The sequence below is a fragment of the Haliaeetus albicilla genome, chromosome Z, assembly GCF_947461875.1.
Source record: "Haliaeetus albicilla chromosome Z, bHalAlb1.1, whole genome shotgun sequence".
Taxonomy (NCBI): domain Eukaryota; kingdom Metazoa; phylum Chordata; class Aves; order Accipitriformes; family Accipitridae; genus Haliaeetus; species Haliaeetus albicilla.
Genome location: NC_091516.1, coordinates 55681382 through 55695683, shown reverse-complemented (window position 1 = coordinate 55695683; position 14302 = coordinate 55681382). Strand labels below are relative to the sequence as shown.

Sequence of the window (14302 nt, the reverse complement as noted above, 5' to 3'; positions counted from 1 at the left end):
AGGGAAAGGGGATTTGATTGTATACTTCAGAAACAAGAGGACACCTGTCAGGCAGTGTTGTAAAGGCTATCTGCTGTCATGCTCAGTGAATTTTTTTTTTTTCTTTAAAAAAGTTCTGAAATTAAGGAAGAAATTTCTGGAGAACAAATTTCATAATAAATTTGGTTAGGCCATTTTAAACCATGCCCACTGTCTCCCTCCAGACCCATTTTGCCAGTCCATATGTCTCTACTATGTTGCTAAGTTCAGTAATAAGCATCTCGCATGGTCTGAAGTCACAACCTTGAAAGCACCATTTGAGAATTGTAGAAATAAACTCACAATAAAATTCCACTTCCTAAAGTGATGCAGTTTCAACCTAGGTCAACCTAACTGTAGCTTAGCTTAGCAGTAATATCTATGTAGAATCGACATAACGAAAGCTCTCAGTGTTTTCACATTGGTCCCAAAGCAAGAACAACTCCTGCAATAAGAAAAGTTATTAAGGTTTACGTAGCTCCACCTTGATGTTCCTTCCTCAGAGGAAACAACTCATCAGTTTCCTGGGTCCACATCACACCAAAGTCCTTTTCAGAGGCAGATCAATGAACAAAACATTGAGTAGTTGAATTACTTGCTACTACTCAGGGGTGGCATTTACCTTTATGATATTGATGTCCATACCCATCAGAACTTTATAACCTTGCTAGAGTCATTCTTTGCTGTTCTGTCTTAGCAACATATAACAGAAGCATAACAAAGAAGGCTTTAAGTATTATTTTACATAACAAGAGTAATACATGTCACTCATTATCAAAATAACATTAACAAGACAAGAACATTTAGTTACAATACATTGAAAAAACTGAAAAAAAAATGGTCATTACTGTGTCAAGAGACATGTATTTTCTCCTATGTGCACCTCTTCACACTCAGCCCAAATTGCCACATGGTGATCTGAGTCGAGAGAGTGAGCAACACCACCTAAGGGTTACTACACAAGTGCATTTCCATACATTTGCTGTGCATCACATTGTCTAGCCTGGTGCAAAAGCAAGGTATCAAACGGTTCTTGGGAATAGGTCTTGGTCAACTTCCATGAACACTAGCACATGTGCTATCTAAAATTGACACAAAAGAAATAGTTTTCATAGATATAAAAAAATATTAACCACTTTAGAGAATTCTCATGCATTCACGGTGGCATGTCTGAATCCTTCTCTGTCAGTGAAAACCAAAGTAGTAATATTTATGCAAGAAGAAGACATGAGAAGGCAAACAACCCTCAGCTCCCTGAATTCATGCGAATGAGTCCACAAGCTTTAAGACTCGAGTCTTTCCAAGTAGGCTCACTAAACCAAGGAGACATCCCCTCTTAATTGGGAGAGAGGAGAGGTAGTGTCCTACAGACATCCATTTACTAAAGAATACGTATCTACTATAGGATAAAATATAAACAAATCCTATAAAGGACTTCAATGTACCAGTGGTACATTCACCAAGTTCTTAACCATCTCTGCTAGTCAGCTTGATGTAAGAGATGACAAAACATGTCTGGCCACGCAACCTAGAAGGACCAAAGATGTCTTCAATGATTCATGACAGGAAGAAACTACATTTGTACCCTCTGGTATCAGGAATCTTACTGTGCCTCCTGAACCACAGGTGAAGAAAGGAGCTTGGTTAAAAATAAAACCAAAAACTTATCAAAGCCTTGCAAAGGCTTTGATATACAGTTAAGAGACCAAAGTATATCAAGTAACCCACAGAAAAAATCAGGGCATACCACCTTGTCAGGTAATGACATCCTAGATACAGAGGAATTGATAAGGATGTCCCAAGTGTCCATGCACAAGATTGAGGAATTTGTTTAAATGACCAGCCAAGGAAACTTTTAGCTCCAGAAAATACTTGGCATTATCAGGACAGCAACCTGTTTGAGAAGGCTGTGTTGGAACATAAGGCAGTTCATCCTGAAAGCAGCTGGATGCAGAGATCTACCTTTATGCACCCTTTCTCTTAGCTAGCTCTTTTTAACTAGTGCTGCAACAGAGAGAAATAAATTTTAGCTGACAGGACTATTAAACCTTACACACTAAAGACTGGCAGCAGACTAAAGAGAGAAGATCCTTAGAGACCTTTAAGCCTCTTAACTCTAATAATAGCTCTGAGGTTTTCTAGGCATTGAAGCTGTGTTTTGAAGAGACTGTAGATGCTGACTGAGCAAACGATTTAGAGTCAGAAAAACGCTATTTCAGTAAGTTGTTCCATTTGCTTCAGTATAAATAAGCTCAGGTGGACATCATCAGGCTACTATTTCTTGCGTAGAAGTTAATGTTCAAGATGCAACAGATTCCTCCAGACAGTGCTATGGCCAAGACACGTTCAAGGATGCACAATACGACAGAAACTTTTAATTATAAGCAAACAGCTTCACTTGTGAGCAGCACTTCAAAACAGCCACACCTTCTTTAGTACAAATATCTCAACTTGGTTTCCAGCTGAGTTTATAGATTTGCCTGCAAGGTACTTCCCATTAGTATGGCTGGCAGGCCTGCTTTGCAAGCACAGCATGCCTGCTGTCACCTCTCCCTTAGAGAGCACAAAGTAGAGTCAACAGCTGTCAGAATGTATTATCAGAGCAACAGAGACTGAAGTCATTCTACACAGAAGAAAAACATGTTTGTCCTGGGCCTGAGTAACAGACGGAGCTCTTAAAAATTACAATCTGGAGCCCAAAATAATAAAGCTTCAAATTAAAAAATATTCCCAATACTGACACTGCAACTGAGTAATTCAAGTGGAATGCAAAAGAAGAGCAAGTCCACTCCTTTTGACACACACATATAGCTGGGATGAAGGCAGACATGCTCCTGTATGTGTTGCTAGGACAAAAGCTTTGTATATGTGTGCTTGACAACATACAAGTAAACCGCTACACTAATATATATAATCAAAAGAAAGCATCCACTTTGCGATGCCAGAATGACCAAAAGAACACCAAGTCTTGTTTAATTATATGTACAGTGATGATCAAAGAGCAGACACACTGGCAAACTCCTAAAGTATCAATACCTTCCAGGAAGGAAGCGAAGAAAATACCTCCTTGAAATGAGAGTTTCTAGTCAGGTAAAGTGTCCTTCACTTTTGAAGTTACATTCACAACTAGCATATGCAGCTATTTTCTGCCATTCTTCTGCAAGGTAGGAAAAGGAAACATGCTGTGGAAGTTGGCATTTAATGTCAATGACAGTCTCATCATATGTGGCAAACAGGAAAAGTCTTGCTCCATGATTCTTGGTATCAAACAGGTCCTCAAAGACAGCTCTAGAACACACTCATCAGAACTATCACTCTCATTTAGTGAAAATAATTCATCAGAAGTGTGATGCATGAATTCTTTCAGATCTGATTTAAATATGCAACACAGAAGCTAACTACCATGGCATACGTACCACAGACTGCAAACAGACACATTTTGCTGACAGGCACCTTAGAGAAATGCTTCAGTGTGAAGGCAGCTCTCATCTACCTGACTTTCCTCAATAGTACATGAAGTTCAACTCCCAGCAAGCTGGAGCTCAAAGCAGTGAGGAAGGCATTCCTGGCCTTGATCAGCAAGCAGTACCTTGCATCCACACATTTGGCTAACAGCATCTTTCTCTGTCAGAGGAGGCTGCTACAACTTGAAGTCCTACTATTTTTGCCAATTATTCTACAGTACAGCTTTCCCCAGGCAATGGTGAGATGCTGCTTCAACATTAATGCTCCACTCCTCCCTGCTCTTCCAAGTAGCTGCCTCTGAAAGCAACAGTTTAAGCTATCAAACTGTTGAATATGCATGCAAAGTAACCAATTCTGGGGTAAAAAAACAGACTTGTTTTTGAAAGGCTGAATATCCCCACTGCACAGGGTGGCATCAGACACAGTAAAGAGCTTTTCCTTACGAGGTTGTGGAAGCTCCTTACATCATCTGGTTATAGCTTATCCTTGGGATCCATTCCAGCTTTCACAGCTTCTAGTCCAATATGCAATCAATTGCTTTGCATAGGAAGCTACAATACCTAACTTCTTACCCTAAATGCCAAAAGGACACACTAAAAGGCTTGTCTTCAGCCAAACCTCATGTCAACTGGGAAGCTGGAACAGGACAGGAACAGAACTGGAACTTGTTGCCCAGAAAGGCTGTAGAGTGTCCGTTGTTAAAATATGATTGGATACAGCCCTGGGCAAACTGCTCATGGTGACCCTGCTTGAGCAGGGGGATTGCATTAGATAATCTCAAGACGTCCCTTCCAACCTCAGTGATTCCATGATGCTGTGAAATGTTTATGCAATGTTAGAAGACCTGGCTCAGTTCTTCTGAATTTCAGTTATCAGGATGTTAAGAACTACCTTCAGAAAGTACAGGCCTTTTACAATACTAGGGAAGGCAAAACCGTTTTTAAACATTTCTGATTTAATAGCCTTTTCAGTCACTAATCCTGACAGGTATGTCAGTTTCAGTAAGAGGGTCCTGAAAAAGATCAGTTATGATATTCAGACTGGCAATGACAACAATAAATTTTGGTGGATTCTTCACAGCAAATACAGAAGATACTTTCAGCTCTTCAACTGAAGTGAAAATTTTCAGATGCTACAATGACTCTGAAACCTTTCTATTTCTGGTAGTCATTACTTCTGTACTTAACTGAAATGTTAAAACACAAGTCATACCGGGCATATTTTTGTATTTTCTTTTGTTGTTAGACTAAAGTATCCTTTTTGCCAAGATATCCCTTGTTCAGTTTCAGCTAGTGCTCAGGGCTGGGGTGGTTAAGCTCTGCAAAGTTCAGGAGTGTCTAGGTTGCCCCCTTCTGCCCATTCTCCTTACTCTCCTACTTTATTACCTTGCACATCACAGTGAAGATAATTATTCTCCACAGTATCTCATGCTTTTGAGTCTCTGACTTCTGAAAACACAGTTACAAGTGATGCAATAAGCTAGGTGAGCCAATCTAACAACCCATACTGTTGAGGGCTGCCCTTATTCCTCACATCCTTATGCCAGCACTAAGGATTGGCAGACACCTTTGTCAGCAGTTCTTTTTGGCTGCACTAATTTTCACCTCATAATGCAGTGAAGTCTTCCTTAGCGGTCAGAGAAGTGCAAGATTTAACACACAAGGAGTTGCAACAGTATGTGAAGCAGGAACAAGGAAAGATGATGTCAAATGGAGTCTGACTTAATGGCTCATCACATCTAACCACTCATCCGTAAGACTGAGCTTCAGAAACATTGAGTAACAGCCTGTTCTAGCACCGTGTTTGGACAGCAAAGTTATTCTGGATCTTGTGTCCTCAACTGGCTCATTTCTACACGTACTGTGACACCAGCTTCTCAGTGAGGCTGACACCAACTGTATTTTGCCCTGTGCTGTACCATATACAACACATCTAGTTAAATCTTAGGCAGAACACATCTTCTGTTCATTGAACTCCATTCTAAATCGCTAGTAGCTCTGTGCCTAGTACTAAGATACCCACTAAAGCAAACTGTCAGACCAAACATTGATTTCTTCAATGAGCATGACAAAAGAAAGCTAACTATCATAATGGTAGAGTTCATGTGCAGGAGATAGTTCATAGGGTTTGTGTAAAACTGTGCAAGCCTTCATTCATACATACTACCAGCCATGATAGCCCATCCATCACCTCCTCCATGTGCAAAGTACATTCCAGCTAATAAGAACACACTAACTACTACATATAATTAGAGCTGCATTTTTTATTCTCTCAAGTCCATTTCTCTGTTTGGAATGATGACTTTTGCTTCACACAGCTTAATCGTGGTACAGAAATTCCTTCCTTGAGAGTAAAAACCTGACAGAACCAAAGTTGCTTAAGGAATACAGCTGGTTACTATGGCAATCCTTCTCTTCTCTGAGTGGACCTGTTTAATTCACTCTAAACACTACAGTAAAGACTCAGCTCCCAGATGTAGCAGTATGTACTACCCAGTTGGTTAAGAGAGGGGATACCACCCAGGAACAGAGGTTCAGAAAACAACAGCCATAATCCTGTTTCTGTCAGTCTGTTTACCAGCTGATCCTGCTACCTTCCTAAGCCTTTAGTTTCACTTTCTGCAAGCAGTCACAACTTTTATACAACATAAAAGATGAAGAATATTCTGAGAACTAGATACTGTTAAAAAAAAACCCCAAACCCCAAATATCCCACCTGTCAACGAGGCAACATACGCAAGTCCCATTCTTGTCTAAAAATACCTTCTACCTTCCTGTTTGTAATGACAAATTCAACTTGTAATAACTACTTAAAAAAACCAAACCAAAACCCAATCACAAACACCCAAACCCCACGAAAAAACCCCATACCAATTTTCCCCTTCTTTTTTTCTCTGATTTTTTTCCAATTACATAACTTCAGGAAGACAGACAGCCTTTGGGATCTGCCCAGCATCATCCCAGACATCCAAGAGATGAAACAAAGAACACTAAGCTTTCTTTTACTCTATAAAACCGCCTCCTCACAACAGCGAGGCAAATGTTCTCCAGTCCAAGGAGCATTTTCACACAGTATCAGCCAATACAATACCAAAGTGCTTAAGCGCACTAAAGAATATGCTTAGGTATTACATATTTGCTAGCCATATGCTTATTAAAAAGCAGTAAGACAACTGACTGAGGAATGGTAGCTTACTGGAGATTAAACCGGCCTCTGATGACAACAGATTAATGGTTAAACTGATAGGTAGTCAGAGCCAGTAGGATGTTTTATGAAGAACACCACCTTTGTTCTAGAACTGTTGAAAATCAAGTATATCTTTTCCAGCACAACTGGAATTTCCAAATTCAGAATGGTAGTGTTATTCTTCTATCAGCTCCTTAAGAAACCAGACAGAAAGACTAAGGCAGCCATTACTACAAGAAAATTCTAGAAACAAGTCTAGAAGCATGCATCCCTTCTTTCTGCCTATTAAAAGGTGGCTGCCTGCTATTCGCTGTTCTTTTCTAACTGCAAGAATGAATTTGGGAAGACAAGTGGAGAAAAAGGTAGAAGACAGCTTCACCTGACAAACACAGGGGACTGACATACTTTGTCATCTTCTTGCGCTCATGTATAAGCATGAAAAAAGGCCACTAATACAAAGAAGCCAGCACCAAGACTAGCTGGAAAGGATCAGCTGTGGAATAATTACATACAGGTAGGTTCAATCAGCATGTTAGAAGAGCTGTGCTGGGTCAGAACAAAGATGCTCCTAGCCTGACATCCTCTTTGACAATAGCAGGTGCCTATGAAAAAGCATAGGGGATAGGACAAACATAGTGATACCTCTTCCTCCCATTCTGGATACTCTATAGTTCAGGCACTATCAGTCAGTGACAGTTTCTTTGGAATGAAGTAGTTCATGATGACTAAGACCACAGATCATCTGTTCATCAGTGAATGTATTCAGTTGCTTTTGAATTCAAGATGATGATCATTCCCCATTTACCCTCTCCAGGTCTCTTATTACTTTACAGCCCATACCTCCATCTTTCCCCACCTAAATCATCCAACTTAACCGTTGCTCGTACAAAATCCATTACTTATCTTTACCTGTTACCCTTCTGAATCACCCTTTTGCTCTGCTTGATCTCTCAGTGAGATTTTGTTTCTGTATTTTTTGGGTGGAGATGGGAGGAGCACATCTGATTTTGACATGTGCTTACACATTTCCCCAGTGGTACAGTGTTTGCTATTTTATTCTATATTCATGAGAATAGAGACCGGACCCCCTTTTCAAGGAAGTTTGCTGCCTCCCTGGGGCCTGATTTAGAGATGTCACCAGGCGACTGAATAGCTTAGTACAACTTTTGGACTATTATCCACTCCTGCGCTTTCATGTGGGTACTAATGATGTTGCAACAAAAAGTCTAAGGTCAATCAAAAGAGATTTCAGGGCTGTGGGAAGAATGCTAAAAAATTCAGGAGCACAGGTAGTATTTTCCTCAGTCCTACCACTAACAGGGACGAAACAGATGAGCCCAAGATATAAACACCTGACTCTAGGACTAGTGCCTCCAATAAAATTTTGGGTTTATAACCATGGAAGAACCTTTGAGGCACAAGATATGACAGGGCCTGATGGGATCCATCTGTCCCAATGGGGGAAATGCATCTTTGGTCATAAGCTGGTGGGACTGATTGAGAGGGCTTTAAAATAGAAACACTGGGGGAAGGGGATGCCAACAGGAGAGCTTGAAGGTATGCAAAGGGTTGGCATGGCATTGCCTGAGGGTAGCAATGCTAGTGGGAACATTTACACTGCTCCTGGGAGCAAAGAGGGCTCAGGAGCACATCTGAAATGCTTGTAAGCCAATGGACGCAGTATGAAAAACAAACAGGATGAACTTGAAGCATTGGTCAGTTCCCAGAGCTATGATGTCATTGATATTAGCGAGACTTGGTAGAATCAGTCCCACGACTGGAGTACTGGGATGGAGAGCTAGGCAGGGCAGGGGAGGTGGAGAAGTTGTATTGTATGTAAGGGAGAGATTTGTCTGTACAGTCCCTACAGTTAGAGATGATGTGGTTAAGAGCCTCTGGGCAGGGATTAGGGGGATGGAAAACAAAGCAGATGTCATAGTGGGTGTCTACTACCTGATGGCCTGGCCAGGAGATAGCACTGATGAATTATTCTACAGGCAGTTAGAGAAATCTCTGGATCGGTATCCCTTGTCCTTCTGGGAGATTTCAACTTCACAGACATCAACTGGGAATACCATACTGCTGTGACAAACATGTCTGGGAAACTCCTGAACTTTGTTGAAGTTAATTTCTTGTCACAAGTACTCAGTGAGCCAACTAGGAAAGATGCCCTCCTAGACTTGCTATTTGTGAATAGAGAAGGACTGTGTCTGAGGGGAGGTTCAGACTTGACATCAGAAAGCATTTCTTTACCGAGAGAGTGGTCAAACACTGGAACAGGCTTCCTAGAGAGCTGGTCAATGCCCCCTGCCTGTCAGTGTTTAAAAGGCATTTGGACAATGTCCTTAATAACATGCTTTAACTTTTGGTCAGCTGTGAAGTGGTCAGGCAGTTAAACTAGATGATCGTTGATAGGTCCCTTCCAACTGAAATATTCCATTCTATTAATTTTCAAGTACTTTTTATCACTTGCATTTTTTCCTACTAAGCCAACATTTTCATGAAGTGATTATACATGCCAAGATCTCTTTTCCCAAGCTTAACAGTCCACACAGAAAAACCCATTTTTTTAATGTAATGAGAGTCCTTCCTGTGCATTGCTCTAGTTAAGTCTCAGTTGCAATTTTATGGGCCAGCAACCTGGTATTAAGAATTTCCATACTTCTTCAGAGAGTCCTGGTCTTTATAACCCTGAACAACCCTGTATTATTAGCCAGCTCAACCTGTACTTACACCCTTTACGAACTCACTTACTACAATCCTGACCAGCATGTGTCCAAGTGTCCCCTTTGTGGAATCCCACCATGACTTCCTGCCTTTCTGAAGGTCATACCACTCAGTAAGGGGGTTTATAATTAGACTGCAAAGGGAACCACCAGCCATGTTACCAGTACCAAAGGTAAAATTATTACTACTTTTGGGTTATTTTTCACTTGGGGAAAACAAACAAACAAACCCCCAAACTTGTTTGTTTACAAGTCTGCATTCCTCTCACTCTCATACCTCTGTTGTAATGTTCTCTCTCCCTCAGGGGTTCAGTTGCCTGCATCCCAAGGATTCAAGGCTGAGCCCAAACACAGCAGAGCTATATAACTTTGGTTCAGAATTCTAAAAAAAATTGCCAAATTGCGAGAAAGACTTGTGAGAAAAATCTGCAGAAAGATAAGAAATGAGACAGGGGTAGGATGGCTAAAACAGGGATCACTAACTGCTCAAACATGCATGACAAAGTAATTCATCAAACAGAAAGGTGTAAGATTCTGACAGAAAAAAAATCAAAGTGGGAGGATCACCACCAGTCATCACTTTTTTCAAAGCACTAGTTTTGCTGGAGAGGGAAGTAGACAATTCAGTGACACTGCAGCTCTGACCAACAGAGCTGTTGAAGCAGACTCTTCTTCTCCTGGCTGAAGCCTGTCTGGACAGCAAAGACTTTTTGGGTATTATATAAGGGTGGTTAGCCTACTTCTTCTCAGCCCAATCACTCATTAAGTTTTGGCTATAACATGCGAGTGCTAGCCACTACATAATTACTTTGTATGTTTGCATTTAGCTGTGCAAAATGTATTGTTGCAAGCAAAATGTTCAAGCAAGCTAACCTAAAGAAGAGAAGTAACAGACTGACAGAGAACAATGTCAGCCTCAGTCCTTTGTAGTAGGTCCTCTTGCCTGAAAGGTGAAGACTGAAAACAAGATCAACCTGCAACTTACAGTGATTTTTTTGGAGACTTCAGCTCACTAGATTAAGAAAAGTTTCCATTACTGATAGTTGTAACCTAAACACAGAAATTATAACTTCCCAGAAGTAAAAAATGAAATTCTTTCCTTTCAGACAAAAGTTTAGGGATATGAGTTATTCAGAAGTGACACTGTCCACAGCAGAGTCCTCAAATGATGAGCCTGGAGATGCTGAAAGCATGTTACAAAGTTTACTGCCTGCTAGTTTGTAACTAAGCTACTACCAATCAGTATCAATGCAATAAGAGTATGTACTGTTTCTACTATGCTACTGAGAGAAACAGCAGGCATTTTTTCTGTTATTCAGAGACTGGCAGACACTCCCAGTGTAAGTACCCAATAAGGCAGAAATAATTAAAAATTAACCATGGGAGCATCTTTACTGATACTGAAGAGTACAGTCTGCCCTCTGGCATTTCAAAGGATCTACGGAGCTGTACACCTGCAGATGACTTGTTTGAACCAGGAATAAATGCTGATTATATTTAAGAGATGTATGGTAGCCTTCATATGAGAAGGTCTGGGTCCCAGTTGAAACTTCTCCATGCCAGTGACATGACTATGGTTTACATAAGTCAGTAAACTGAGACGGGCTTCACAGGCTCATGAACAGTTCTCTACAATAAGACTGACTGTGCCAAGACAACTTGATAGTTCTGATTGCTGTTGTTCTGTGCCTGCTGTATTACAATGTTTCCACAGATTTGATGACTGTTTATTTACACTAAAATGACTTTATTTGCTTGCTAAAAAGAAGAGATAGACCCAAGAGTTAACAATCAAATGGACAATGAACACAGACCAAAGACCCTGGATGAACAGTAACATTTTGTCTGGAACATTAGCTATGAAAAAGACTAAAATTTGCTGCATGAATTAAGTAACTCAAAACATAACAGCTTGCTCTATGGATAACACAGGAACCGATCATCAACCATCAAAACAAATTGCTGCTATCTGCATATGTTACTGGTGCCTATAGTAAGATGTCACAAATTCAATTCATGTATGTGTTAGAATACCATACACACATGCAAATGATGCTATTCCTGAAGACCAATTATTTTATCTCACTGAAACTTTTTGGGGGGCATTATAGTTATTACACAAGAAAATACTTAGCAGTATGTACATGAAAAGTCACTTCAAGCAGACAGATACTCTCATTACTTCAACACCCTTCTGGTGCTACAGTTTGACAGATGCTGGTGAAGTTGGAAGTGTTCATTGATATGACTGGCCTGTTAAAGAAAAGCTAAACAAAGCCTTGATGCAAAGCTGCATTATACCCTAAATGAACCATGAGTACAGAAGAGATAAAAGCACAGCAATTGAAGACCCTTAACCCAGTGGTGATAGCAGCTCACGTGGCAGACCTGTAAGTGGAGGCTCAGCCTGATACCAGCTCCTAATATGAAGGACAAAGACGCCTCTGGTGACCAAGAGGTAACAGACATCAGTGGGGGGAGGGCAGGAAGGGGTTGTGCTGTAATCTCTCCCCCCAATATTATCACACTTCCCTTTCATCTGTTGTATCATAAGCTCAACTTACACAGCAAAATTCCATAACCTTGACTTAAGATGTGAGAAAGACCTGTGGAAAAGTCTATAGAAAAATAACTACTACACTGTTCACACAGGATTTGCTGGTAGCTTATAGATTAAGAGGAGATAAACCCACCAACAAGGAAAAGCATAAAATGCAATGGGGAAAAAAAACCACCATGGCATGGAGAGCAAGTGTCATCAGCTGCTGTTTGGGTTGTCAGTGTTGGAATCAAAGGTGGCAACTCAGCAACCCAGAGTCCTTGCTCCAGGAGGCCACAGAGGCTCACCTTTCTTCTCCAAAACAATGCTAGTCCAGCCAACAGTAATTTTTTGGGGCATTGTTTCGAAGGCATTGTTACAATTGGGAGGGGGGGGCCAGTTCATTCTTTTTCTCTTCACTGCTACAGATCGTGAAAGGAAATGCAGACTATATGAAATAACATTTGGCAAATGAACACTCAGAAATCTGTAGGGTACTGGCATCTTCCACAAAAATAATATTCAATACTTACTGTGCACACGTGAGGCCAGTTCTCAAGCTGACGGAGCACTGCTGTGCTAAGCTCCTCCCAATACATCTCCCGGTATATCTGTGGCATCTTTGACACCCAGACACCACTGCTGCACTTGCTCAGAATCTCCTTAATGCGACTTTGAACTTCATTGACATGAGCAGCAGAAGGGCCAGAGGCAACAGTATGTGTCTCCGCAATGGGTGCATTCAAGTTATCTGTTAAACAAAAATACAGCCTTGAAGTAAACATAGCCTTATCAGCAGAGAGAAAGAGATGATTACCTACCTACTTAAAAATTAAACATGGGAGCTGCCAGCATAGCACCAACTCTAAAATGCTTCTCTCCTGCCCAGCACAGCTGTTTCACTCACTTTCTATAGGAAAGAGCCATGGAAACCTCAGACATTTAGTAATGGACCTGAAGCTGAATTTTCAATCACTGTAGTTATTGTCCTAAAATGTTGCTACATGTTTCTTCTGAAGGGATCCTGGATTTGGTTACAGAACCTTAAGCCATGCTGCTGCTGAGAGGCTGCACTGAGGCAGTGTCCCAAGAGGGACACAAGATAATTTCTTTACAAGTACAAACACAACAACAAAGATATAGCAAAACACCCAAGGATGTTCTTCTAAATTCAGACAGATGTACAAAACAGATGAGTGATTTGCCTTTCATTCTAAGGTATGTCCTGAGGAAAAGTCTGAACTCAGCATCCAGCCTTTCTGAGCTACTGCATCCAAGGAAGTCCTCCAGCAGAGCAGGGAAAGAGACAGCAACTGTCCAGCTACTTTGGACAGTTTTGTACATTGTGTGTAGGAGCAAGGCAGTCATTAACCCAGTTGGAAGTTCACATCACTATCTTGCCTGCTCCCTCATCTCTACTCCTCTCCTGCCTTTGGAGGGGTGTATTTGCTACCAGTCCTGAAGCTTCACAAATCAACATGACATGTCTCAAAGACAGCAATCATCATTTGACAAGTCCATCAACTGCACAACGGCTGGGAGCCAGGCACGCAGACAGATATTTTAGTCACAGCTAGGTTAGCATGCTGCTTACTCCTGAAAGCCAGGATTTCACTCTTCTATACCAGATCCCTACCCTGGCAGTGAAATTAAGCATACTCCTCCTGTTTCCAAGCTACTCACACGAGCTGTGTGATTGGCTTTGACACTTGCTACACAAGGATCTTCCTAGAAGACAGAGAGGCAGACAAGTAATTACACACACTTCCCCAGCACCATGAAATCAGAGTGAGAAGGTTCACTCACAGAACTTGGTTTCTCACCCAAACCTATCCTCATTCAAAACAAGTACTAAGACGGATTTTTCTTAAGATGACACCCAATCTAATATGAGTAGTCGATAAAAACTTTCTTAATGGGCAAGCATACCATTTGAATCTATGGAAGAGCTTCTGGACAGGTGAACTTGCAACTCCTTTTGAAACCGTGGTGGAACAGTTAGTCTCTTCTCAGACCTAAAATTGAAAAGAAAATTGCTTTAAATCATTCTCCTGGCTCTGAATAGCATTCCATTTGCTTACAAGACCTACACATAAAATAAAATGTATTTCACATACTTCTAGCAGGCCCCCTGCACAAGATCAGTACTCACAATGTCTGGTTTGGAAGACAACCTGATCAGCAGTAACAAGACAGATCAACAGATGGTTTCTAGTTTTTTCTTGTTATTCCAATTATTATGAGAAATGAAATGCACAGTAAAAAGACATTAGTAAAACAAAAGCATCTAGAGGCCTAATAACACAGTTGATGGTCTTACACTTGATACGTTTAGCCTCCCTACTTGTACCTGGATGGTGTCTCAGTC

At 40.9% G+C, this 14302-nt stretch overlaps 1 protein-coding gene across 7 annotated transcripts in view; it reads right to left on the bottom strand.

The window, feature by feature from the left end:
• The window catches only part of TDRD7 (tudor domain containing 7), a 52808-nt gene that overhangs the window by 16577 nt on the left and 21929 nt on the right, over window positions 1–14302 (bottom strand). For 6 of the 7 annotated variants that reach the window (XR_011323278.1, XM_069776566.1, XM_069776563.1 and 3 more), the window contains exons 5-7: window positions 13864–13949; window positions 13618–13662; window positions 12468–12685 (exon numbers count right to left, since the gene is read on the bottom strand). Coding sequence is in view for 6 of the 7 variants with exons in the window: in XM_069776566.1 (XP_069632667.1) it covers window positions 12468–12685; window positions 13618–13662; window positions 13864–13949 (349 nt within the window). In the remaining variant the exon portion in view is untranslated. The remainder of the gene's footprint in view (window positions 1–12467; window positions 12686–13617; window positions 13663–13863; window positions 13950–14302) is intronic. The other variant, XM_069776569.1, reaches the window with a different exon arrangement.